Source organism: Heptranchias perlo, chromosome 16, assembly GCF_035084215.1.
Source record: "Heptranchias perlo isolate sHepPer1 chromosome 16, sHepPer1.hap1, whole genome shotgun sequence".
In the NCBI taxonomy this organism is placed as follows: domain Eukaryota; kingdom Metazoa; phylum Chordata; class Chondrichthyes; order Hexanchiformes; family Hexanchidae; genus Heptranchias; species Heptranchias perlo.
Window position 1 is genome coordinate 21656254 of NC_090340.1, and position 26503 is coordinate 21682756.

General features: G+C 45.4%; 1 protein-coding gene across 5 annotated transcripts in view; it reads left to right on the forward strand.

Moving 5' to 3' along the window:
* Positions 1-26503, forward strand: part of nlrc5 (NLR family, CARD domain containing 5) — a 229803-nt gene that overhangs the window by 100529 nt on the left and 102771 nt on the right. For all 5 annotated transcript variants that reach the window (XM_067997778.1, XM_067997776.1, XM_067997779.1 and 2 more), the window contains exons 13-18: positions 10891-10974; positions 13072-13155; positions 17023-17112; positions 21292-21354; positions 23067-23153; positions 24593-24676. In XM_067997778.1, the coding sequence (XP_067853879.1) occupies positions 10891-10974; positions 13072-13155; positions 17023-17112; positions 21292-21354; positions 23067-23153; positions 24593-24676 (492 nt within the window). The remainder of the gene's footprint in view (positions 1-10890; positions 10975-13071; positions 13156-17022; positions 17113-21291; positions 21355-23066; positions 23154-24592; positions 24677-26503) is intronic.

The window sequence follows — 26503 nt, forward strand, 5'->3', positions numbered from 1 at the left end:
TTTTTTACACAGCGAGTGGTTAGGAGCTGGAATGCACTGCCAGAGGAGGTGGTGGAGGCAGATTCAATCATGCCTTCAAAAGGGAACTGGATAAGTACTTGAAAGGAAAATATTTGCGGGGCTACGGGGGTAGGGCAGGGGAGTGGGACTAGCTGGATTGCTCTTGCATAGAGCCAGTGCGGACCCGACCGGCCAAATGGCAGCCTCCTGTGCTGTAACCTTTCTATGATTCTATGAACACGCCCATTTCCGGTTTTCACCAGGGCGAGACAAGGGGCGGGTGACCAACACGCTCCCAGGAGGCGGGTCGGGCCTTCAAACCTTTCAAGGAGGCTTCGGGTCTCCATTTTCCCACAGTTTCCGATTTCAACCCTGGGCACCTCGTGAAAAGAGGCGTGAAGGTCCGAGACTAACAGGTAGGTGCCTTATTGGCACAGCTTGTGGGCCGGGAGGAGCAGGCGTGCTTCCCCCAGGCCCAACAAGCCTACCTGCAGCGACCCCGATTTCCTTCCCCCAATGATCGTGGACCCCGCGATGACCCCCGATCGCTCCCCCCATGACTGACTACCCCCGTGCCCACCTATGCCTCCCCCGCCCCCCCCTTCCATACAAACAAAGACTTACCTGAAGACGTCCTCTCCCTGGCTGGTCTCCCGTCCAACTGAGATCAGCCACTCAATCAGGTTGGTCAGTTGAACGGCAAACCCACACAAAAAAATAAAAGACATCCTTACGTCAAAATCGTAAGTATGTCCTGGAAACCTGTACTCCCGGGTTTCCCGTCCGCAATTTAACCCCCCCACCCCCTTCCTGGCTCGGGGTCAAAATCATGCCTTATATAACGTTGGTTAACTGGCCGCTGATGGAAATCACTGGCAGTGGAGCAAGTGTGTTTTCAGCATGAGCAGGCACTGCCGCTGCATCTAAATGGCAAGAGTCAAATGCCTGTGATATTTTTAACTCCATTTAAAGCTAGATGTATCAATCTAAAAAATATAGATTTTTGATACAACCCTATTGTGTTAATTAATAGTGTGTAATTACCGCACACTTCTCTCACAAGTTTATCTTGTGGATGATAGGGCCTTGAGTTTCCGAGGCTTCACTGGCGGTGCGGAGTATCGCTGGTGGCAACCGCAGGCTGGAAAATCAGGCACGAGGTGTGGGACCTAATTTGAATAATTATTCAAATTAGGTCCCACACCAAATTTTATGCTTTTCTGCTGAGCTCTGCCCCACCCATAAAACAGACACGTGCCATAACCACTGACGGGCCTGCTGAACTTGGATTCTTAAAGGAAGATTTTCTGCAAAGTTGATACTAGAGTTGTGTTTCTTTATTAACCAAGCATTGATTTTTTTTTGAATGCATTTTATTCCCTGCATAAGTTTCTGTTGCTGTGGAAGGTGCCATTCTTGCATATTAGGGATTTTATTTAAAATACAGTATTTCCTATAGTAATGCTGCTTACAGTTATCAAAGTTCTGAGGACTGGAATTCCTTTGTAGGGGTTCCTATAGCACGCCACAATTTAGATGTGGATGACGATTTCATGAGTTGGCGCTGAATGCAAGTGCAACAACACCCACCGATACCCCAGTTCCTGGACAGTCTTTCCTGGGTATTGCAGAAGAGACTTGTCTTTGACACCTCCACTTCACAAAACAGGCTGCCCATGTAACTGTGCCATCACAGCCACAGATGGTAGGCCACTACCGCATTAAACTTTTATGCCATTAGAATCTTCCAAACCAAGTGACATAAACCCAGTCAGCTGATTGACCCGTTCAAGTGATGGACCATTCGTTTGCAAGGGGCAAGATTTTCAGCACGTTCTCTGTATAAAGGAGGCCTCAGCTTGACAGGGCCCAAAAATAGTTTTTGGCTGTCGGGGTTCCCAAGAGTGCAGGGGTTCCCAAGAGTGCAGAACACCCTAGACGGCAGCCGTGTAGTGCACGGATCATTGAGCCCAGCAGCCCTGTACTGACACGCATGGTGTATTGCTGCACTCTGGGGAAGGGTGCCCTGGAGTGTAACACTCCTCACAGCACCACGTCAGCTTCAGCTGTCATGAGATGGAATCAAGTGCTGGCCCGCTCCAAAATTGGCTGCCTCGTTTCCCTCCATTACAGCAGTGAATGTACTTAGTAAAAAATACTTCATTGGCTGTAAAACACTGTTGGATATCCAACTTCCACTGCAAAACTCCACATTCATTTTTATTTAGCACTCCTTCCTCCTCCCTCCTCCTCCTCCCCCTCCCCACACTGCCTTGATAAATACTTAAAATCCATTTTGAACCTTTACAAAAATTGAAGCAATATTTACCCCCATTAGGAGCCACTCCCCTTTAAGTAGGTACATCCCTTTAAAATTGAGCTATTAGCCATATTTTTAATCTGCCGCTGTGTCCATCAGCTGCTCTTATGTTGTGGATTGTGACAAAGGAATTTGGATAATGAGATATTTGATACAAAGTAAGCTTTTCTTTAACCAGTGAATGTTTCTTTTCCATCTGTTACTTATTTAAATTTCACCTTTTCAGTAAATATATTTGTGCATGTTGGTGTTTTGTGTTTGAAAACTATATAGTGCCTTTCATGACCTCAGGACACCCCAAAGCTCTTTACAGCCAATGAAATACATTTTTGAAGTGCACTCACTTGTAATGTAGGAAGACACGGCAACCAATTTGAGCACAGCAAGGTCCCATAATCAGCAGTGAGATAAATGACCAAATCTGTTTTTAGTGGCGTTGGTTGAGAGAGGAACATTGGCCAGGACATCAGGAGAACTCCCCCGCTCTTCTTCGAATGGTCTCACGGGATCTTTTATGTCCATCTGAAAGGGCAGACGGGTCCTCAGTTTAACGTCTCTCCCTTAGTGTCAGTCCAGTGTCAGCCTAGATTTTGTGCTTAAGCCTCTGAAGTGGGGCTTGAACCCATGACCTTCTGACCCGAGACAAGAGTGCGACCACAGCTGACACTAGCCTTGGGTGTATCTTGTTACTTCTGGTTGTTGAAACTGGCTCAAGTTGGGTGGAGAAACTGGAATAGTTTGAAGATAGTATCATTTTCTTTACAAAACATCCTCTTTACAGGAACATAAATCGTGGGAAATTCATCAGAGATGTACTTTCCTCATTTGCATCTAATTGTAATATGCCTGCCTGTATATGGGTTGGTGTGTAACCCTTTGGTACTGGACCTAGGAAGCAGGAAATGGGAGGTGGGGGGATGCAGGAGAAGATGGGAATTTTCCGGTACCACTCGCCCCAGAATTGCCAAAAAATGGGGCGGAAGGAGAAATCAATTCAATGGGGTAGATTTTCATCTTGCTGACCCCGGGGTGTTAAAGGATCGGCCGTCCATTATAGAAACTGCCCGATTTTAATTCCATTCATTTCAATAGAAATGAAAATCGAGCGGTTATTATAACGGGCGTCCGATCGACAGTGCCAGTTTTACACCCAGGCGGCAAGCTGACAATCTAACCCCATTGCCTTTTACCTGGTGTGTTCTGTTCAAGTACACAGCTTGACATGGAACCACATGGCTGCAGAGAGAGTTGGCTGTTGTTCTCTAACTTGATGTTTACGCACAACTCCTATCTGGTACGGTGTTCGTTTTCGGTGAACTCCACAGCCCGTTTATTGTAAACTGGCGAAGTTGTTTTCTGGAGGATGGCTGCCATTACTTATGTCTAATGCCTTGGTTAGGTATCGCACCTGTATAAATGATGTGCGCCCAAAATGTTCCTGTTACCCGTGAACTTTTTCATGGGTGTATTGTATTTATGCTTTCTGATAATCTCTCCAATACCACTATTTTAAGGCAAATAAGGAGTTGCCGCTGGAGACTTCTAGACCAACCCATGAGGGTGAATTTCTCTAGTGACTCCACCACTGGCAGCAGTACGAACCTTGCCAGCAAAGGCATCGGCAGCTATCTTTTCTGTAGCTCAGGCCGGTGATGCAGTTCCTGGTTCCTGGCCTCTATGAGCTTTCACCAGCCGCTGGGGAAAGGGGTGATGGTCCGAAGCAAAGCTGCAAACTGTAACTTTCAAATAACTGCACATGTGTGCAATCCTGTGCAGGATCAGCCATTGTTCTCTTGTTCCAGTATAGCAATATAACCCAACCTGCAATATAATCGGCACAGATGCCAGCATACCCAGGACCCTGAGCTGGCATTGCTGAACTGCTTTTCGAAGCGTTCCTCAATATAAATCCACCAGTAGGTTGGAAGATGGCTCTGGTGACCTACAGAGTCGGTCAGGAAGCAGTTAAGTAGTTATTCGGCTTTATCCATTAAGTGGTAGTGACTGCTGTTAAACCGAAATAGTTGATAGGTTATTGTGACAGGTTGCCTTCTCATTCTGAGTCAGCTAGCTGCTAACTGTGTACTACTTTGTGAAAGCAACTCCATTCCTTTTTCCTTTGTGCCAAAGCTTCTTGGCACCATTCCAACAGTACAAAAAGCTTCTAACTGAAAATGGAAGCAAGTGTTTTCTCTTTACTCTCAATGAGGGGACTTTCCAGCATTACGCTGTTTTGTTTTTCTTATCAAATGTGGTGATATTTGGAGGAACATGTGAACATAATCTGAACCTTATCAAAGGCCACAGAAACTGGTCTTCCCCTACCATCAAATATTGAAAAAGAAAGTACACAACAAGTGATGGCACAGTGAAAAGACCGGACTCGAAACTCCGAGCCTGTACAAAATAAAAGCCAAGTAAGGGCAGAACACAGCTGAAGGACAGAATACCCACAAGGGAGGTGCTGCCATCTGTGGGGCTATCCCGGCTTGTGCCAGCACCTTCAGGAGAGGAGGGGTAAAGGCAGGAAGAAAAAATACACTGGGTGATTTTTACTGGGAGTTGGGAATGATGTCAGTGGAAGGTAGCACAATGAATTATCTGGAACTTAACTTGATTATCTTTGGGCTGAGGGAGTATTTGTGCAGAACTTTTGCACTTGAGATTACATTGGTGGGGTAGAGTCCAGAATATGCAAGGTCTGCTGCCAGAATGGCCTTTGCTTGTTCCATGGTTTCTCGTGTTCATATGTAGTGCACATGCACAGCAAAGATTATAATCTGCAGGGTGATGATTATGAAAATAGAGGCTGTAGTTTCCAAGAGCAACACAAGCTGTTATGACAGTTACTGTGATGACGTGCCATGTAAAGATTCCTATCACCCACCATGAGAGTGCACACCATATAGTACTGGACTAGCAACCCAGAGATCATGAGGTAAATTTTAACCCCTAAGAACAGGTGGGATGGGGGCGGATGGGAAGTTAAAATAACAACTTTTTGGAGCAGGACTGCATCCCGGCTCCAACTTGCCCACTTCTGGGTTTAACCCAGGCAGGTTTGTCTGCGTGTGGATGGCAGACACCAGGAAGTCCCGCCCTCACTTAAAGTTGGCGGTCCGATACTTAAAAGGGCAATGCACCTCATTGAGATACTCGAGCTACTTAATATTTTGTGTATTGGAAAATTAAAATGAATTTAACCTTACCTGTTTGGGTTTCCCATCGCTTCTGATTCACGTCAGGTGAAAGCAGGCGGGAAGGGCCGGATCCATGAGGTGAGTGCCTTTATTGCATTGCCTGTGGGCCCAGAGGAGCAGGAGTGCTTCATCCAGGCCCAACGAGCTCACCTGGCCAACAGGACCCCCGCGATCGGCCACCCCCACCCCAACGGTGGACCCACACCTCGCTCCGACTCTTCACCCAACCTCCAGTGACCTCCGATCTCCAAGTCCCGGCCCATCCAATCTCCAAGCCCCGGCCCATGATCCCTCCCTCCCTCCGACTGCAGCCTGCTGCAGCAGGCCTTCTTGTCAATCAGGCTGGCTGCTAGGCGCGAAACCCGGAAGTAAAATTTATTGGCCTCATTCTATCCTGACCTGCCCACTTACCTTCCGGGTTTCACACTCAAAAATCTTCCCCACCGCTCCCTTCCCAGCTCAAAGTGAAAATTCTGCCCCATGAGTTCAAATCCCACCCACCAGTGGTATACAATTGGGTGGGCCTGGCCTAATGAGTCTTCAAAATGAATTCTTGTGGCTTCAGGTCAAATAAGGCTGAGGAAAACTGCAGAAGATTACCACCTATTGCTCCCCTTCAACTGACAGATCAATACCCTTTCAAGTTGAACTTTACTTGGGGGAAGCAAGTCACAAAATGTCCTCCAAGTAGGGATATCAATATCCACCACCAAGAGTGGCTCTTTAGTACCACCAGCAACTGGCTGAGTCCTCATTGCCAGAAGGAGCCTGCATCAGGTGGTGAAGGAACCAAAACAAGTAAGTAACCTATTTGGCCTCTTGCTCACCAATCTACCTGTTGCAGACATGTCTGTCCACAATAGCAGTGGCAGGAGTGACCATTACACAGTCCTGGTGACGACACCCACCATCAGGTATGACAACACTGCTGTGCTAAGTGGGTCAGCCCCAAACTGCCATGTGGCATTGTGTGCCTCATGTGACCCCTAACACCAAGAAGAACAAGAGTAGCAATATCATGGGAACACCATCATTGCAGGTTCCCTTCCAAACTATACACCATCCTGACTTGGACATGTAACGTCTTTCCTTCATCATCACTGGGTCAAATTCCTGGATTTCCCTACCTAACACCAACATAAGAGCACTGTAATCATAAAGACTTCAGCAGTTCAAGAAGAAGGCCTTCTCAGGGCAACTAGGGGTGGGCAATAAAAATGTGGCTTTGCTAGCACCACCCACATTTTGAAAACAGATTTTAAAAATGTTTCCTTCCCCAGTAAACTGGTTCCTTGCTTTGACAGCTGAGCTGCGTTACTTAAAGAAAATGCAAGAAAAGGCAGAATCCAGCCGACAGGGAGAGTTCCACTTTAAAAAAAAAATTCTTGACAAACAAAATTGGCACTAAATATAATCTCAAGATATCATTTATATAAATCTACACACGGAATCTATTTATTATAGTTTTACCAAAGTACATGGGGTCTCTAGAGTCTGAATTTATCCAGCAGGATGTATTTACAAACTCACTTCTTAATAACAAGATCAATTTTAGCATCCCTTTGTTGTAGGTGTTACTTGCAAGGTTCATAGCTTGGCCCTCTTCTTTTAACCCTGCAGGACTTCAGAGCAGCTATCGCTGAACTGTTTACACTTGCTTTCCGCTAATTTGTATTTTAACCATTATCACAAACTTCACTGAGCCCCCATCAGATCTGAGCGCTCCCATATCAAGATCAGAGTCTTCCAGCAGATCACTTTTTTTCCTGTCCGATTCTCCTTTGTATCCCCTTGTATACACAAGTGCGAACACACCAAGGAATAAATAACCTTCTCTCCTACATTCTCCCACCTCCTTATCAGTCTTCCTTTCACTTCAACAATCACACTCATCACCAGTGCACAGTTCCACTATACACCACCTCCCGTGCTCTCTTGTCTGTTGCTATTTTCCCTCTCACCCTATCACCAAGTCCCACCATAACACTACACAACTCAAAAAACCTCCACATTTTACACTAACAACACTATCACCACAAACCTCACAACCCAAAGAACATATACAAACATAAAATAAAAACTGTAAATCACACCACATTTTAAGCGTGGCCATAGGACGAAAGAATCTATCACACTTTTCTGATTCCCTTAAATTTCCCACAAACACATTTAACAACTGTAAAGAATCTTACAACACCGGGTTATAGTCCAACAAATTTATTTGAAAATCACATGTTTTCGGAGGCTTTCTCCTTTGTCAGGTGAATGTGGAAATGAAATCCTTGAACGTTTCGCATTTATATTCAGAGAACAATACCTGGTGATTACAGATAATCTTTCCAACTGCCCGTTGTCAAGGCAATCAAAGTGTTCAGACAGAGAGGTGTTACCTACAGGACCACCGAATATACAAACGGCCAGAACACAAAACAGAGAGAGAGGGAGAAACGTTCTAAAGGAAGAGAAAGACAGAAAATGACCCGTTGTATTAAAAACAGATAACTTTTATTCGCTGGTGGGGTTACGTGTAGCGTGACATGAACCCAAGATCCCGGTTGAGGCCGTCCTCATGGGTGCGGAACTTGGCTATCAATTTCTGCTCGACAATTTTGGGTTGTCATGTGTCTCGAAGGCCGCCTTGGAGAACGCTTACCCGAAGATCGGTGGCTGAATGTCCTTGACTGCTGAAGTGTTCCCCGACTGGGAGGGAACCCTCCTGTCTGGCGATTGTTGCACGGTATCCGTTCATCCGTTGTCGCAGTGTCTGCATGGTCTCGCCAATGTACCATGCTCCGGGGCATCCTTTCCTGCAACGTATGAGGTAGACAACGTTGGCCGAGTCACAGGAGTATGAACCATGTATCTGGTGGGTGGTGTCCTCTCGTGTGATGTTGGTATCTGTGTCGATGATCTGGCATGTCTTGCAGAGGTTGCCGTGGCAGGGTTGTGTGGTGTCGTGGACGCTGTTCTTCTGAAAGCTGGGTAATTTGCTGCGAACGATGGTCTGTTTGAGGTTGGGTGGCTGTTTGAAGGCGAGTAGTGGAGGTGTGGGGATGGCCTTAGCGAGGTGTTCGTCATCATTGATGACATGTTGAAGGCTGCGGAGAACATGGCGTAGTTTCTCCGCTCCGGGGAAGTACTGGACGACGAAGGGTACTCTGTTGGTTGCGTCCCGTGTTAGTCTTCTGAGGAGGTCTATGCGATTTTTCACTGTGGCCCGTCGGAACTGTCGACCGACGAGTCGAGCGTCGTATCCCGTTCTTACGAGGGCGTCTTTCACCGTCTGTAGGTGTCCATCGCGTTCCTCCTCGTCTGAGCAGATCAAAGAGGCCATCCCCTATGGAAAGGCCCTGCGAATACACAGGATCTGCTCAGACGAGGAGGAACGCGATGGACACCTACAGACGGTGAAAGACGCCCTCGTAAGAACGGGACATGACGCTCGACTCGTCGATTGACAGTTCCGACGGGCCACAGCGAAAAATCGCATAGACCTCCTCAGAAGACTAACACGGGACGCAACCAACAGAGTACCCTTCGTCGTCCAGTACTTCCCCGGAGCGGAGAAACTACGCCATGTTCTCCGCAGCCTTCAACATGTCATCAATGACGACGAACACCTCGCTAAGGCCATCCCCACACCTCCACTACTCGCCTTCAAGCAGCCACCCAACCTCAAACATACCATCGTTCGCAGCAAATTACCCAGCTTTCAGGAGAACAGCGTCCACGACACCACACAACCCTGCCACGTCAACCTCTGCAAGACATGCCAGATCATCGACACAGATACCACCATCACACGAGAGGACACCACCCACCAGATACATGGTTCATACTCCTGTGACTCGGCCAACGTTGTCTACCTCATACGTTGCAGGAAAGGATGCCCCGGAGCATGGTACATTGGCGAGACCATGCAGACACTGCGACAACGGATGAACGGACACCGTGCAACAATCGCCAGACAGGAGGGTTCCCTCCCAGTCGGGGAACACTTCAGCAGTCAAGGACATTCAGCCACCGATCTTCGGGTAAGCGTTCTCCAAGGCGGCCTTCGAGACACATGACAACGCAAAATCGTTGAGCAGAAATTGATAGCCAAGTTCCGCACCCATGAGGACGGCCTCAACCGGGATCTTGGGTTCATGTCACGCTACACGTAACCCCACCAGCGAATAAAAGTTATCTGTTTTTAATACAACGGGTCATTTTCTGTCTTTCTCTTCCTTTTAGAATGTTTCTCCCTCTCTCTCTCTGTTTTGTGTTCTGGCCGTTTGTATATTCGGTGGTCCTGTAGGTAACACCTCTCTGTCTGAACACTTTGATTGCCTTGACAATGGGCAGTTGGAAAGATTATCTGTAATCACCAGGTATTGTTCTCTGAATATAAATGCGAAACGTTCAAGGATTTCATTTCCACATTCACCTGACAAAGGAGAAAGCCTCCGAAAGCTTGTGATTTTCAAATAAATTTGTTGGACTATAACCTGGTGTTGTAAGATTCTTTACATTTGCCAACCCCAGTCCATCACCGGCATCTCCACATCACATTTAACAACCACTAAGGTGCTACTGGCTTAAAATGATGAGAAATTTGATGCACTATCCACCTACTTCATTATTTCTCACCACACCTTAAACTTCTACCCTCTCTGCTCACTCATCATGAGCAATTCTACAAGTGATTGACTCATTTATATACTAAAAAAGGGGGCATCAGCCAGTACAGATGTCACATTTTGTAAAGTGGTTGTTAGTTTCTAACTAACAAGGTGTCAACCTTGGTTCAGTTCATGACCTCAGGACATCTCAAAGCGCCTTACAGCCAATGAAGTACTTTTTTGAAGTGTAGTCACTGTTGTAATGTAGGAAACGCTGCAGCCAATTTACACACAGCAAGGTCCCACAAACAGCAATGCGATGATGACCAGATAACCTGTTTTTTAGTGATTTTGTTGAGGGATAAATATTGGCCAGGACCTCAAGAGAACTCCTTTGCTCTTCTTTAAATAGTGCCATGGGATCATTTGCTTCCATCTGAGAGGGCAGTCAGGGCCTCGGTTTAACGTCTCATCCGAAAGACAGCACCTCTGATATTGCAGCACTCCCTCAGTACTGCACTGCTGTGTCAGCCTAGATCTTGTGCTCAAGTCTCTGGATTAGGACTTGAACCCACAACCTTCTGACTCAGGGGTGAGAATGCTCTGCACTGAGCCATGGTTGACACCTTAAGGAATGGGGCATCAGGTGGTTGAGGGGTGGGGGGGTGGCGGTTACAGTAATTGTGTTGAAAGGTTTGTTGGATCATTAAGTTGTTATACTTCGACCTGCATGCACTGGTATTTATCAGATATTTTTCTTTTACAGTCTCGTGAACTGCAAATTAGCAGAGCAGCATGTGCAAACCCTCAGCATGATCCTGCAACACTGTCCCCAGCTGGCATTTCTTGAGTAAGTCCAATAGCTTCTTCGTAATGTTTTAAAACTGAAAGCTTCCCTACTCCATGAGATCCAAAGCAATTGAAATGAGTGCCACTTCTGATCTGTGTAGAGAAGAGCAGAAATATGTCAAGGTTCATTTTCTTCCTTCTCTCAACAGTTCCGTCTCCTAGCACCCAACTTCTCTTTCTGTCTTCCTCTCAAACTTTCTTGTCTTTCTGTTTCATTAATACAGTCCCCACGGTTTATAGCGGTCGGGTTGGTGCTAACACAATTTGCCCGCTATACATGTTGGATGGTTTATGTGAATCTATGTTGTTAGTATGGGGAACTGAAGGAGTGGCTTTAATTGCAAACTGCTGCCAGTAGATAAACTCTCAACGTAGAATTATTTAAATCGGGAAGTACCGAAAGTGAACGTGACAGGGTTGCTAGGCACTGGATAAAAGACGGGAGTGAATTTGAAGAGCTCAGCGCCTAGATTGGTGGGAATTCCAGAAAGCTTGGGGGTTGAATTTTCCACAGGGATTCTCCTGCTCGACCACAGTAACTTTAGAGGAAGAGCTATGGAAAATGGCGTAAAGGGGAGACCCCTACAGAAATTCACCTCCCCCTTATTTCCAACTCAGTTTTGTTTTTTTTTTGTTGCAGTTATCAATACTTAACTATCTGCTTTTGTGCCATTTCCCACCAGTCCCATGTTTCAGAATTGGCATTGACCATCTTGGCCGCATCCATCCACTGACCTGCTGCTCTCCCCATTGGGCCCTCCTTTCGATGGTTCCCTGCTTTCCCTAACCTCCTGAAGCAGCACTTTATTGCTGGAACCTGCGAAGATGGGGCCTCCGTTCCCCTGCGGCTGATCGTTGCCACATTTTGGACAGCAATCAGACACCTTGCTGCAGCCAGAACAATTTTGGGGGACGCCTGCCCCTTTAAACCTGTTGCAGGCCTTTAAATTGTGCAGCAGCGGGCTACTTCCCACCCGTCTCGCCCAAATGGGTGAGCTTCCAATCAGAGGCATTTACAACACATTGAGCTTACCCCAGGCATTAGGATGGGGTCGGTGCCAGTGGCATCAGGCAGACTCCATCCCTGCTCTGCTATATTTTGGCAGGGATTACACCCAGCAGAAGATCCTAACTTGTAACTGGTAAAGCTAGCTGTATTACTTTATAAATGGGCGATACAGTTATTGTGCTATGAAGCTTATTCCACCTACATGGGAGACCATTCTGTCCACAGATTGTTGCAGTTTCTTTGCTAGAGTTCCGTTGTTGGCCTGGTTCCCTCAATAAACCAGTCAGTCATTTGCCAGGCAGAGCAGAGCTTTGATTCTCAGCTCTATTTGGTTGGACAATCTCCCATGATTAGGGGCTGGATTTTCCTTTGGGAACTCGCCTGTTTTCGGGCTGCTCTAAAGCGTGGTTCAGAGGAAATTGGGGCAGGGAGGCCCATCGCTTGAATTCCTTCTCCTAAAACTGGGCACGGAGATTTTCCTCTATCTGCAACACCATTAATGATAGCCTCCCACCCCGCCATGTATGAGAGCAAGGGAGTGGGGTTTGGGTCTCTCCTCTACTCCAAGGGGAAAGCCAGGAGGTGGTTGGGGATTTTGGCAGCAGAAAGCAGGAGATCTGGCCGCAAGATAGGAGATGACCATCTCTCCCTTTCCTAACGCCTCCAACAGCCTGTTGTTTGGCTGTTGGACTCATTCAGAACCCATCCAAAATTTAGTGCAGGAACATTTAAAGGGATTCTGCCTCCTTTCAAATAGTCCCCACCTATCTCGAGTGCTGCTCCGAGTTCTCCTCTGCAATACAATGACTTTTTCCTCTCCGGCGGTGATGACTCCCTCTGATGAGGAGCCCACTCCATAGATGCAATTGACCCCCACCTAGGAAAATGGGTCAGGGCCATGGTGGGGTTGGCTGATGGGCAGAAGTCCAGCCCAACCCACTTCTGTTGGCGATACTGTCCCTTAAGCAAAATCCTTCCCCCATATTTTCATACTCACTCGCCTCTCAGGTTGTGTTGTAGCAGGCTCTGAATCTTAGAAAAAGGCATTTTATTTATCAGAAGTATCAATCCTTTGTGTTTTTTGTTTAGCTTGTCTGGCAACGAACTGAAAGACCATGGTTTAAGAAGACTTGTTGAGATTCTACCAGATTTTCATGTTTCCAAATTGATTAAGTAAGTCTATAGATCATTGATTATTAACAGTAAGGTGTGCGTGCAACTCGTGATGTATTAATTGCTAACAATAAGTGCACTTATTTTATATTGAATGATGATTAGGGGTTGATGTAGAGTTTCTTTTCAGGCAGAATGTAAATACATAATGGACAGTGAGGGACTCTTTACCCATCTGAAATTCAGTCCTAAACCATTAGTTGGTACATTAAAGAAGTAACTTTTCACTCTTTTATTTATGGAAACACCATTGGTGGCACATTACACTGAGATGAGGATGTGGTCAATACAGAAGACAATGAATGAGCAGCATCACTAGTAAATGAGCATTTGTCAGAATTAACTACAATAGAATTGGGATGTTGTGAGAAAAGAGTGCAATTTATGTTCAAGGATATCACTTTTATTAAATCAAGGGGGTTCAGGAACCATGTTTACATTAGTACAGAGGTATACTGACCATGAAATACTGTGAGTCAGCTAATATTTGATATGCTGACTGATGACTTGAGCAAGGTTTCCTTGTTTAGAATTTTCCAATTACAAAACAACATTTTAGCGTTGTCTGACTTCCAGTGCTGAATTTCTCAGCAATGACCCAGCTCGAGAGATGTATCATTTTCTTTGTCCATGAGTATGTGGACAATGTTACAAGACAAAGGCTTGGGGTCGATTTTTAACCCGGAGTGAGTTTCAGGCAGGTGTTCATATCAAAACGCACTCGCTGGCCTAAATTTCAGTCATGGGTTGGGGAGGGAGGGGAGAATTCGATAAGGCCGATTATTGGGCGTAGGTACCGTGATCCACTATTATTCCACGTCCAATGGCCCCTGTATAGGCAGGATGAAAACTTTGTCCGGCCTCAGTACTCACCAGCAAGCAGTGTTGAAACCTCGACTTTCTACAATGATTGAAGTAAATGTGCACTTTCCACCAGCAGGGGGAGCCCCAATCTCTTAAAGGGAGGATGTCTCTTAAACTCTCAAAGGTAGTCAAAACCTGTTATTTGCTAAAAATAACAGTCTGCTGTCTGCATAGCATCTGAATGGAGATTAGCCATCGCACACGTAAAACACAGATTCAGGTCCCGTCCCTATGTTTACAAACTGATGAGTTATGTTAAAACATTGAGTAAAGGTTGCGCACTACTAAATCCCACATCCTCCAATCTGCATGCCAGATCTCACCAATATCCCAATCTGAGTATGAACCAGGCCTGCGAGAGCGCGTGCATTAAGGTTCTCTGCTGATGCACTAGAGGCCTTGGTGCAAGAGGTGGACAGAAGGAGGGGTATCCTATATCCGCTGGGGCGGGTGGGGGGAGGGCAAGAGGCACTCCAGACATATGCGCAAGAGGCAGCGGGGGACGAAGTCAATGCCAGACGCACAGCACCACAAACATAGATGCAGTGCAGGAAGAAGTTCATTTTTTTTTATTATTCGTTTATGGGATGTGGGCATCGCTGGCGAGGCCAGCATTTATTGCCCATCCCTAATTGCCCTTGAGAAGGTGGTGGTGAGCTGCCTTCTTGAACCGCTGCAGTCCATGTGGTGAAGGTTCTGCCACAGTGCTGTTAGGAAGGGAGTTCCAGAATTTTGACCCAGTGACGATGAAGGAACGGCGATATATTACCAAGTCGGGATGGTGTGTGACTTGGAGGGGAACGTGCAGGTGGTGTTAATACAATGTGCCTGTTGCCCTTGTCCTTCTAGGTGGTAGAGGTCACAGGTTTGGGAGGTGCTGTTGAAGAAGCCTTGGCGAGTTGCTGCAGTGCATCCTGTGGATGGTACACACTGCAGTCACTGTGCGCCGGTGGTGAAGGGAGTGAATGTTTAGGGTGGTGGATGGGGTGCCAATCAAGCGGGCTGCTTTGTCCTGGATGGTGTTGAGCTTCTTGAGTGTTGTTCAGCTGCACTCATCCAGGCAAGTGGAGAGTATTCCATCACACTCCTGACTTGTGCCTTATAGATGGTAGAAAGGCTTTGGGGAGTCAGGAGGTGAGTCACTCACCGCAGAATACCCAGCCTCTGACCTGCTCTTGTAGCCACAGTATTTATATGGCTGGTCCAGTTAAGTTTCTGGTCAATGGTGACCCCCAGGATGTTGATGGTGGAGGATTCAGTGATGGTAATGCTGTTGAATATCAAGGGAAGGTGGTTAGACTCTGTCTTGTTGGAGATGGTCATTGCCTGGCACTTGTCTGGCGTAAATGTTACTTGCCACTTATGAGCCCAAACCTGGATGTTGTCCAGGTCTTGCTGCATGCGGGCTCGGACTGCTTCATTATTTGAGACGGGTGGTCAAGGTGAGTGAGGTCAACTGTCAAGTGGCGTCTCCTACCAACTCCACCACTAGCCACGTCCACTGCTCTACACGCTACTCCACCCATCAACCACATACCAAAAAACTCTTTCCATCAGTACGCAATTCTTCTAATCAGATACTTCCTCTCACCTTTACACATTACCACTGTTGCAAGCCGCACACCCACAACTTACAGGACACACACACTGGCAGCTATTCAATCATGACAGGCACATCACCCAGACACACATCCTACTTGCTTGCAGAAGAAGGTGGCACATAACAGAAGGCAGCAAGTGGCAGTGGCATTCAGCCCCTTGAGCCTGTTCCGCCATTCAATGAGATCATGGTTGATCTGTGACCTAACTCCATATACCCGCCATAGCCCCATAACCCTTAATATCCTTGGTTCACAGAAATCTATCAATCTCAGATTTAGAATTCACAATTGAGCTAGAATCAACTGCAGTTTGCAGAAGAGAGTTCCAAACTTCTTCCACCCTTTGCGTGTAGAAACTAGGTTGGGAGAAGCTTCGAACTTCACTCCTGCGTGTCCTGGCTTTAAATGTTATGCTATGTCCCCACGTCCTAGTATTCAAGTATAGGAGACGTCCAAAAACAGTTACAAATGCATAAGCAACCAGAAACAATAATCCACCCACTAACCTGTAAATCTTGCATGGTCCCTTTAAATAGCACTGGTTGGGGGTCCTCCAGGCACTCTAAGACACATTCAGATGGTTGTGATTAAGACTGTGCGTTGAGTTGAGCATTAGGTCCCAAAATGGTGTCTATCACTTTAAATCAGTGTTGCACATTTTCTCCTTACTTTACATGCAGCCGGCGTTCGGTATTTGCGCATGGGCTAAAACCTATACCAAGATGGCGTCCGGCGCACGTCATGCTGGAAACGTGCGTGTAACGCTGAAACAACGGGCGCTACAAGGCCCAATTTCTAGCCCGGAGTATTTTAACTCCAAGACATCATTTAAATGCTGCTGGTCCACTTCCTGCCTGGAATGGGCATAAAGAGGATGCAGGGTGGCTGCCATCAGGCGAAGATTGGTCAGGCCTTGGCCAACCCCTGACTTCCTGGTATTGAGAAGGTCTCTTAGGAGGGAAGAGGGTGGGCGGGGGAGTCTGGGGCAGGGAGGAGGCCGTGACTTTCTGTGGCTCAGAGGAGCACCGTCATGTTTTCTATATGAAGTCATTTTAAATATCAAGGCCTCAATATTACATGGTGCAGCATTAACATACAAATGCTTAACCTGCTTGTATGAAATTCCTTTGCCTACTATTTTAACTGAGGTATTGACCCATTTAAAATGAGCAACTACACTAAAATAAGATAAGAGGGTGATCAATTGGAGCTTTATGTCCATCATTTCCTGGTCTCAGCTCCAAAAGTTGGGGAGTTAGGAAAGAGGAGGTGGCACCAAATAGAGATTAAGTTGCCTTCCCACAAGGAAGAGGGGAAAAGCAAAATATTGAAGGGGAGAAATAAAATGTGTTTCTACATCCATTGTTCGTGTTTAATCTTCTAATAATCTTTTCTATCTTAGCCTCAGCAACAATGGCATCTCTGAAGATGGTGTTCTCTGCTTGGCGTCAGCCCTGAAGATATGTCCCAGGATGTTTGAGGTTGAAGTGAGGTAAACAGGAACATATTAAAGTGTTTGTTAATGGAGTTAGTAACATGCAGGATGTAAAGCATGAAGTGAGGCTTTGAGGTACAGCGGCCTCTCAATCTGTATGTTATGAGCAGAACATCCTGTTTCGCTAAATGTGCAACATATTAAGGTATACAGATCTTAGAGAAATCTGTGAAGCACAATGCAACCATTGATTGAAAGGCAAAAATAACTTCTTCTGTTACCTGGTAGATACCTCATCAATAAAAATACAACAACTGTTGCCAAGCGAGACACCACTGGCATCACCACTTGTAAAGTTACCTCCTTGAACCCCTTCATTTACAACACCTTCCTTACGGTCAGACTGTGCCACAATATGTAGAGTTTGTTCATCTTCCCAATTATGACACCTGGTACAGGGAATTCCCAGAGTTCCTAGTCTTCGCCCAGCCTCGGGATGGGGGAGACCAGTGGTACTAAGTGAATTTCTTCCACGGGAAGAAAGCAGATATAAATTGGAGGATGAGTCCACCCCAGAATGAGAGAGGCTTGATTGCAGGGTAGCTGCCCACTCTCAAATAGGCAATAGTCCCAGGAAGGGAGCACTTGAAAGGTTGGAGATAAATATAATTTACAATCATTTTTTTAAGGCTTGTGTGGAACTTGTTACCACATGGAGTAGTTGAGGCGAGTAGCATTGATGCATTTAAGGGGAAGCTAGATGAGTACATGAGGGAAAAAGGAATAGAAGGATATGGTGATAGGGTTAGATGAAGTAGGGTGGGCGGAGGCTCATGTGGAGCGCAGACCAGTTGGGCCAAATTGCCTGTTTCTTTGCTGTAATTTGCATGTAATTCTATGTAACAACTTGCATTTATATAGTGCATTTAACGTAGTAAAACATCCCAAGCGCATCACAGGAGCGTTATCAAACAAAATTTGATACCGGGCCATTTATGGAGATATTAGGACAGGTGACCAAAAGCTTGGTCAAAGAGGTAGGTTGTAAGGTGTGTCTGAAAGGAGGAGAAAGAGGTGGAGAGGTTTAGGGAGGGCATTCCAGAGCTCAGGGCCTAGACAGTTGAAAGTACCACCGGCAATGTTGGAGCAATGAAAATCGGGGATGTGCAAGAGGCCAGAATTGGAGGAATAAATTGAGGCCAGAGTACACTCTCCATTTGAAGACAGTTTCACATTTGGAGTACCAGTTAGTGTGTTTGTACTGCATTAATATATGTGCAAATGGAAATAGGAGCAGGAGTAGGCCATACGGCCCCTCGAGTCTGCTCCGCCATTCAATATGATCGTGGCTGATCTTTGACCTCAACTTCACTTTCCCGCCCGATCCCCATATCCCTTGATTCCCTTAGAGTCTAAAAATCTGTCGATCTCAGTCTTGAATATACTCAACGACTGAGCATCCACAGCCCTCTGGGGTAAAGGATTCCAAATATTCACGACCTCTGAGTGAAGAAATTCCTCCTCATCTCAGTCTCAGGATAAGGGGTTGGCCATTTAGGTCTATGTCCCCTAGTTCTAGACTCTCCAGCCAGGGGAAACAACCTCTCAGCATCTACCTTGTCGAGCCCTCTTAGAATCTTATACATTTCAATGAGATCACCTCTGATTCATCTAAACTCCAGAGAGTATAGGCCCATTCTACTCAATCTTTCCTCATAGGACAACCCTCTCATCCCAGGAATCAATCTAGTGAACCTTTGTTACACCGCCTCTAAGGCAAGTATATCCTTCCTTAGGTAAGGTGACCAAAACTGCACAGTACTCCAGGTGTGGTCTCCACCAAAGCCATGTACAATTGCAGCAAGACTTCCTTACTCATTTACTCGAACCCCCTTGCAATAAAGGCAAACATACCATTTGCCTACCCCATCTCCATTAATTGCGATGATTCATGCAAACACTAGCTGCACAAACACTAGCAACATCTGGTACCTCGGCCAACTGTCCAATTCTTTTGTACGAGCCTAGACGGTAGGGCGGATAATGCTACCATCACACAGCCAAGATCAATCCTTTCAATATTTCTGTGGGACTCCTGGCAGGTGGTGCATGACGTGCTGAGAACACCTCAGAGGCTGGGAGCTGGGATAACTGGTGCAACAGCCAGTGAAGGGCCCCTAGTTGCCCCTGGAAGCGCCAGTACTTTTTTTTAATACAATGGGGAATGTTCCCTTTCAGGAATTGGCCATTTAAGGTCAAGTGCAAGCCATTGGCAGCCCTATAACAAGGAGAGGGCCATCCAGGAGCAGAATTTTATACGCTAATGCTGGCCATCCCTGAACCCATTAGAAATGGTGCTTGGTGCCTGAAGCACTGCTCAGGCACTCCAGTGCATTATGGAAAGAGCTCCACATTTGTGTTGAAGTCTGCTCGTGTGGAGAATAAATACCAGCACGGACTGGTTGGGCTGAATGGCCTGTTTCCATGTTGTAATTCCTATGTGAGGCAGGGCCATTACAAACCCAGCACATGGTAGGGAAGATGCTAACGCCACCGCCAGATTGGGGCATTTTTTAGTATGCAGGTTGAATGGGGCACTGAGCAGGGCTCAGGCTTCAGCACCTCATAATGCAGAGAGCCAGCACCTGATGGGTATCATTGTTACTGGCACCGATCATTGCATTATCTGCCTCATGAGTGTTGGCGGGTTATTTGCTCAAGCGAACATAGAAAATTTATGGGCAGGAAATAAACAGCTGGTTGATCAAGCCTGAGCCCTGCCCTTCCCCCGCCCCACAGCCATACACCTGAGAGAGGCGAAAAAATACTTTGGAAAATTCCTCTCTGACCCCACCCCGCCCTTAGGTGATTGAAACCAGTTCAGGAGATCACATGGACCAAGTGGTATCTATAAAGACACTTAACTTCTCTATGATGCGATCTCTGCCCTTGTCAAAAGCCGGTCCAGCTCCCTCTTGAAGGCAGAGAGAGTCAGCACCCACCACACCAGCCGGCAATGTATTCCAGAGGCTCGCTACTCCCTGGGAAAACAACCGCCCAACACCCAGTCTATTCCTACTCTTACACAGTTCAAACGATGAAGAGCATCGCTGCCAAGCTCAATCCTATCACCATCCACAATTAAACATGCACAGTTCCCAGTATTCCAGCAACCATCAGCAAGGGGAACCTTAGCTGACTTTGCTGTTTACTCCTCACTCTTCCTCCTCTCCCCACGCCACACCAGCTGCCAAGTCAATTGCAGCAGAGATGTTTCACATTAATTGCTGTTTTTAGGATTGAAAAGGGACTAGATAATGTAGACCATGACAAGCTATTTATGCTTGCCCAGTACAACAGAACACGGCCTGCACTTGAAGAGAGGTAAATTAAAAACTAAGCTGTGGAAACAATATTTCAGTGAGCGAACCGTCAATCTATGAACAGGCTCCCTAGGGGGACGGTGGAAGCAGTTAGTCATTGAAATGCAATTTAGCTAGATTTGTTTCAGAAAATAAAATTTTGGGATATAGTATATGAGTAATTTGAGACATGACATGTAAGTGTAGCATGTGTGGGAGGAACAGGTGACTTTGGACCTATGGTTGCCAAAGCTTTCCACCACTGAGGTTTTCCTTGTGACATGTCTGGTTCTGTTGTAGACTAATTGATAGAGATTGATTGCTATGATTAGTTAACAACTCCATTATCATTGCATCATGTGACTACATGGTCTTTTTTCGCCTAGCAATTCCTATGTTCCTAAATCAGTTAATGGATCTCAGTTTTTTTGGTCTATATGTCTGAATATCATATCACCCATTGCATTTATCCACTCAGCCATCAGTCCTTGGATTTATTCAGTATTAAGAACACATAACTCATGTGCTGGAGGGGCTACATGGCCTACTGCTGTTCCTATGTTCCTATAACTCACTACACACTGAGCTTTGCCATGCTTCATGTTCGGACAGGTGGTCTTCGTACAAATGATCCACCTGGATATCACTTGGCCACAGTCTCAATTTAACGGAGCATTAATATTAGCACCATATATAGGAGGTTCTTGCTCTAAACTTCAGATTAAATGTATAGTAACTGCATCACATTCACTACCATGTGTTAATGGTTTGCTGAGGCACGGCAATCAGTTTCATAGACCTTGCTGATAAAAGGTGATGTACTTGTCCACATGCAATTAATTTTAATTTTGTGTTTGTAATTTAATTCCTACAGCCTGAAACATCACCAGACAATATTAATTAAGTTTGCAGAACAGCATGAAGACACTGAAGTGAAGTAAGAAATTCTGTACAGAAAGGAGTCATTTAAATAAATCTTCTTCAATCACTTGTAGACAGTAAAGTACTCGTGCACCCTGATTTCTAAACTCCATTCTTTTTGCTTGCTCTCTATTATTGGGGTCACTGATTTATGGTGATGTAATAAGTCAAATTCCGATTTTATTACCTGGGATTCTGGGACTTTTGCTGGTGTTTTGGGGTCTGCATTCTGTGATTCTGTCTGTTTATAATTGGGGCCACTGGTTTGTGGTGATTGACTAAATCAAATTCTGTTTTTATTACATGGCATTTACTTGGAATTTCCTGATATTTTATGGTTCAAATTCCATGATTCTCTCCGATTTTCCGTGAAAACCATAAATTGGTGGCTTCAACTGTTCGATGTCTGTGGTCTTTCCAAACAAATGTTCTCTGTTGAGGTGGTTGGACAGCCTTAGTGTGGTGGTTGGGTTTGGTTTCATTTCATTTGGCCCAGTTTTAGTTCAGTCCATCAAACTGAACCTGGTCCAACTTGCTAAGAGTCTTGCAAAGTAAGATTTTTGAATTCATATACATTAAGATTTTACTTGAACATTATCCAGACAACTTGAGTCTTGAATAAGAAATACAAACCCCTTTTTGTTCTAAATGAGGAGTTCATTGGTGAAGATCTGAAACAGCTATAAATAGTTTGATACAGCAGGGCAAAAGAGAGAGAGTGCTGAAGAAGGGTTAGAGATGGAGGAATATTCACACTGCAAGGACTTGAAAGTTGGTGGGCTACCTTGTCTTCCAGCTTGCCCATGTTGGAAAATAAGTTCACTGGAAATTTCCTCGTTGGCGGGGGGGGGGTGGGCGTGATTCACCTAATCGGAAACCCTGGATACACCGTATAAATGGGGTGTCCACTGAAGTTATGGCGGCTGATCAGGGAGAACCCCGGCAGAAATTTTTGGCGGTTGTCCTTGACCAGTTAGTAATTAGAATGTTCCAGCCCTGCTGAAAATATGGCTCATTGGCCAGTTAAACCTCTTTTCATCCCAAACAGAAGTAAGCTACCAGCCAGTCACAGTGACCAAGTGTGGGAAAAGTTTTAGGATGTCATCCTGTCTCCACACCAATTCCAGATATTGGTTTGTCGCATTTGAATTAGGAAGAAAGAACTTGCATTTATATAGCCCCTTTCACGACCTCAGGACATCCCAAAGCGCTTTACAGCCAATAAAGTACTTTTGAAGTGTAGTCACTGTAGTAATGTAGGAAACGCAGCAGCCAATATGCGCACAGCAAGGTCCCACAAACAACAGTGTAATAATGACCAGATAATCTGTTTTAGTGATGTTGGTTGAGGGATAAATATTAGCCAGGGCACCGGGGAGAACTCCTCTGCTCTCCTTTGGAACAGTACCATGGGATCTTTTACTTCCACCTGAGAGGGCAGACGGGTCCTCGGTTTAACGTCTCATCCGAAAGACAACACCTCCGACAGTGCAGCACTCCCTCAGTACTGCACTGAAGCGTCTGCCTCGATTATGTGCTCAGGTCTCTGGAGTGGGGCTTGAACCCACAACCTTCTGAGTCAAGAGTGCTACCACTGAGCCAAGGCTGACACCATTTACTATTATTAATAAGAGCCAGTTCAATTCTAAATTCTTTTTAGTATAATAAAGTCTTATAACACACAGGACTGATATTTCTATGACCTGACAATCTATTTCCTTTTTGCAGAGATGAACTGAATATTCTTCCGGTGGATTCTAGATTGAGCAGCACTGGAGAAGCAAAGACCAAGCCAGCGCCATTAAGAAAACTAAGGTAAGTTGGTCTAAGGAATCCATGAAAGCATCTAAACAGTAGCCTAGATAAATGTCCAAAAAAAAGAAACTGCCCTATGTCCTTGGGATTCTCCAAAACGCTTTACAGCCGATAGATTGAAATGTGATGATCACATTTGCTATGCAGACAAGCACAATAAGCACTAGATTCCATACTCTGCTCCAGAGAGTGTGCTCAAAAACCAGCACTTTAACCCATAAAAACATTAAAGGGGTATGCTTTGCCATAAATATACACAGGGTATACAGTCCAACTCCCCCTGCTCCCCCCCCCGCAAAAAAAGAATGGCCTAGAAATTCGAGTGTTCCCAGAAACAGGCGCATAGGGAGTCATCCCCATGCCTGAATGGATAGGCCCAAGTCACACATAATATTGGGCCTGGCACCTCATTATCATGGAGCCGGCGAGCAATGGACACCTAATGAGCATTTTGTTGATTTCTAAAGTCTACTCTTAATTTGAAGTTGTTTAATATGAATTATCTATTAATTATTTTCTTCAAGCAAAAATTGCCTTCTGCGCTGTTTTATTTAAGTTGCTTAATTCATACTAACTGGGTAATTCAAATTATTATTTCAAAATAAGAAGCAGACTAAAATAGGTTGGAAAATACATTTTCAGCCATGATGGGTGGAATCAATAATTGATAGCTGTGCTGGGGGCAGAGTTAGGAAGGGAAAGAGAAGGGCCTCCGATGAACCAGAAAGAGCAACAAGTTCAAGTCAGTCTCTGGTTCCAATTTTGCTGGAGTGAATTTTTCCTGTTTTAAGAAAGAGTTGGATTGTGATTCTACAGCAGTAGAAGTTAGTCTCGGGCAGTATCGCAATGGCCGCCCGTTATACCCCCCGCCCGATATACAGTTCTGTTGACTTCGGTGGAACTGTATATCGGGCGGGGTGTATATTGGGCGGCCCGTGTGCTATTGCCGGTTATGTGCTGCGGCCCAAGTTGGATTTCTACCCAGTGGGTTTGATTTTCGATACTATTATTATCAGTACAGGTTCAGAGAATTCCATAATATAAGAAATAACATTTGCTGCCTTGGTTGAGAATTTCCAATTCACTTTTGAGTAGATGGAATGTCTAAAATCAAAATTGGTTGGGGGAATCTTGGATCAATAAAATCAGGATGTGCCAATGTAGGCTCAATTGAAACATGAGGCAAGGCAATCCAACAGATGTAATCAATCTGAACAAGCAATAGGGTGATAGCTTCCACAAACACCTCAAATCACCTGAACAACTGTATATCATTGTACTTTAATGTTGTATAGCCTCTCCCCCAATTCTATATTTGAGGTGTTAGGGAAGTGTTCCTATGTGTAAGGTCCTAGAGTTGAGTTGTTTAGGCATACAGTCCATCACTGAGCTTCCTTTGCTGAACCATTTACATAATCTTTCCATCAACTCTTTTGCAGTCTGACCTACTGTCATTTTCAACTGAAGCATTTGGAAGAACTGGGCTCCACACTGGAACATTGCTCTAATTTAGCAGAACTGGAGTAAGTGAGGGCAAAAGAGTTTTGTCCACCATGCCATTTTAGTGCCTTCAAAGAGCTTGCTCTTGTTTCCATTAGCAGCTGTCTTTTCAGCTTTGTGTATAATTATAGTGTTGGAATTGATTCAATAATATTGCTCCTTAGCTATTTCTTGAAGTCACAATAAATATTTTGATATCACAGCAACACAACCGCATGCTATTGCAAAGGTGGAAATTTTTCTTTTAACATGTCAGTTTGGTAGCCTGGCCAAAGTGGCTGCTATTCTGTGCTTTCAAGGACGTTAACCATCTCCCAGCATAGTTGGCCATATTGGGTTTTTAACCCTCCCTGCTCGGTGGGACTGGACGGGCGACCAGTTAAAATGAAGCGGCTCCATTTCCTGCTCCGTTCCCACCGATTTCCGATTTTATTGCCGTCACTTTTGGCCGCGGCTGAGGCGCCCGCTGGACATTGGGGGAGGGGAGAGGGTGGAAGCCTCGTGCATGAATGCAGTTTAACCAGGGTCTGAGTGAGGAGGCCACCGCGCCTTTACCTCTAGGCTGAAGCAGGTTGGCAGGTGGCGGGAGGAGGAAGAGGCCCTCCAGCTAAGTCAAATAATTTTCTTTGTGGGGCCAGGAGGAGCCTTCAGGAAGAGACCCTTCCGAAACTCTCACATTGCCACTTACTGGAAGCCGGAGGGAGACCTTAGACTGCCTGATCTTTGTCTGTCAGCAGCCGTTCTGCGCCCCCTTCCCGTCCGTTCTGGGCAGGGACTGGACTACCAGTGGCATTTAAATGAGGCCTGGGAGTTAAAATACCCCGGGCCTGAAACATGGGCCAGCGAGTGTGCTTGGCACTTAATCTGCCTCCTCACATGCTAAACCCGCTCTGGATTAAAATCGACCCTGTAATCTCTGTGAAGCCTGCTACAGTAGGCTCCTCTGCATGGTGAAAACAAGTAACCCACTGCCATTGTAGTCATTTAAATGAGGCACCCAGCCTCCTGCTGTGTCATTCAACAAGTAAACTGAATGGGACTTGCCAGCCTCATCATTAGCAGAGTTTCCTTCTTCCTTTTAACATCTACAGCCAATGGACAGGGAGAGTGCAGAGCTTGATTAAAGATAGTTGAGAACAAATGTGTGCAGGAACAGCATGTGTTCTATGTTGTGTGTCTATTATCAACTTCACTTCCAAACTCAATACATGGGGGTGGCCTCAAACTCAATATATATAGGGGTGGAATCTCACTCAATATATGAGGTAGAGGAATTTCAAACTTAATATATGGGGAGGAACCTCAACCTCAGTATATATTGGATGGAATCTCACTCAATATATAGGGTGAAATTTCAAAGTCAATGGGGTAGATATTTAACTTACTGCCAAGGTGTAAAACTGGTAATGTGGATTGACTGCACTTTTTAACAATAATCATTTCCACTGATGTAAAAGGAAATAAATATCAGGCAATTTCTATAATGGGCAGTCGATGTGCAATGCCATTTTTGTGGTCAGGTGGCAAATTGAAAATCTATCTCAATATGTGGAGTAGTACTTCAAAGTTATTGTATGAAGGGAAATCTCAAACTCAATATAAAGGAGGGAAATTCAAAGAAAATATGTAGGGAAATCTTAAACTCAATATATAAGAGAATCTCAAACTCAATATATGGGGAATCTCAAACTCTATATGGGAGGATCTCAAACAATATATGGGGGAAACTCAAACTCAATGTATGGTGAATCTCAAACTGAAAAGATGGGAGATCTCAAACTCAATAGATGGGGAATCTCAAACTCAATATATGGGGAATCTCAAACTCAATAGATGGGGAATCTCAAACT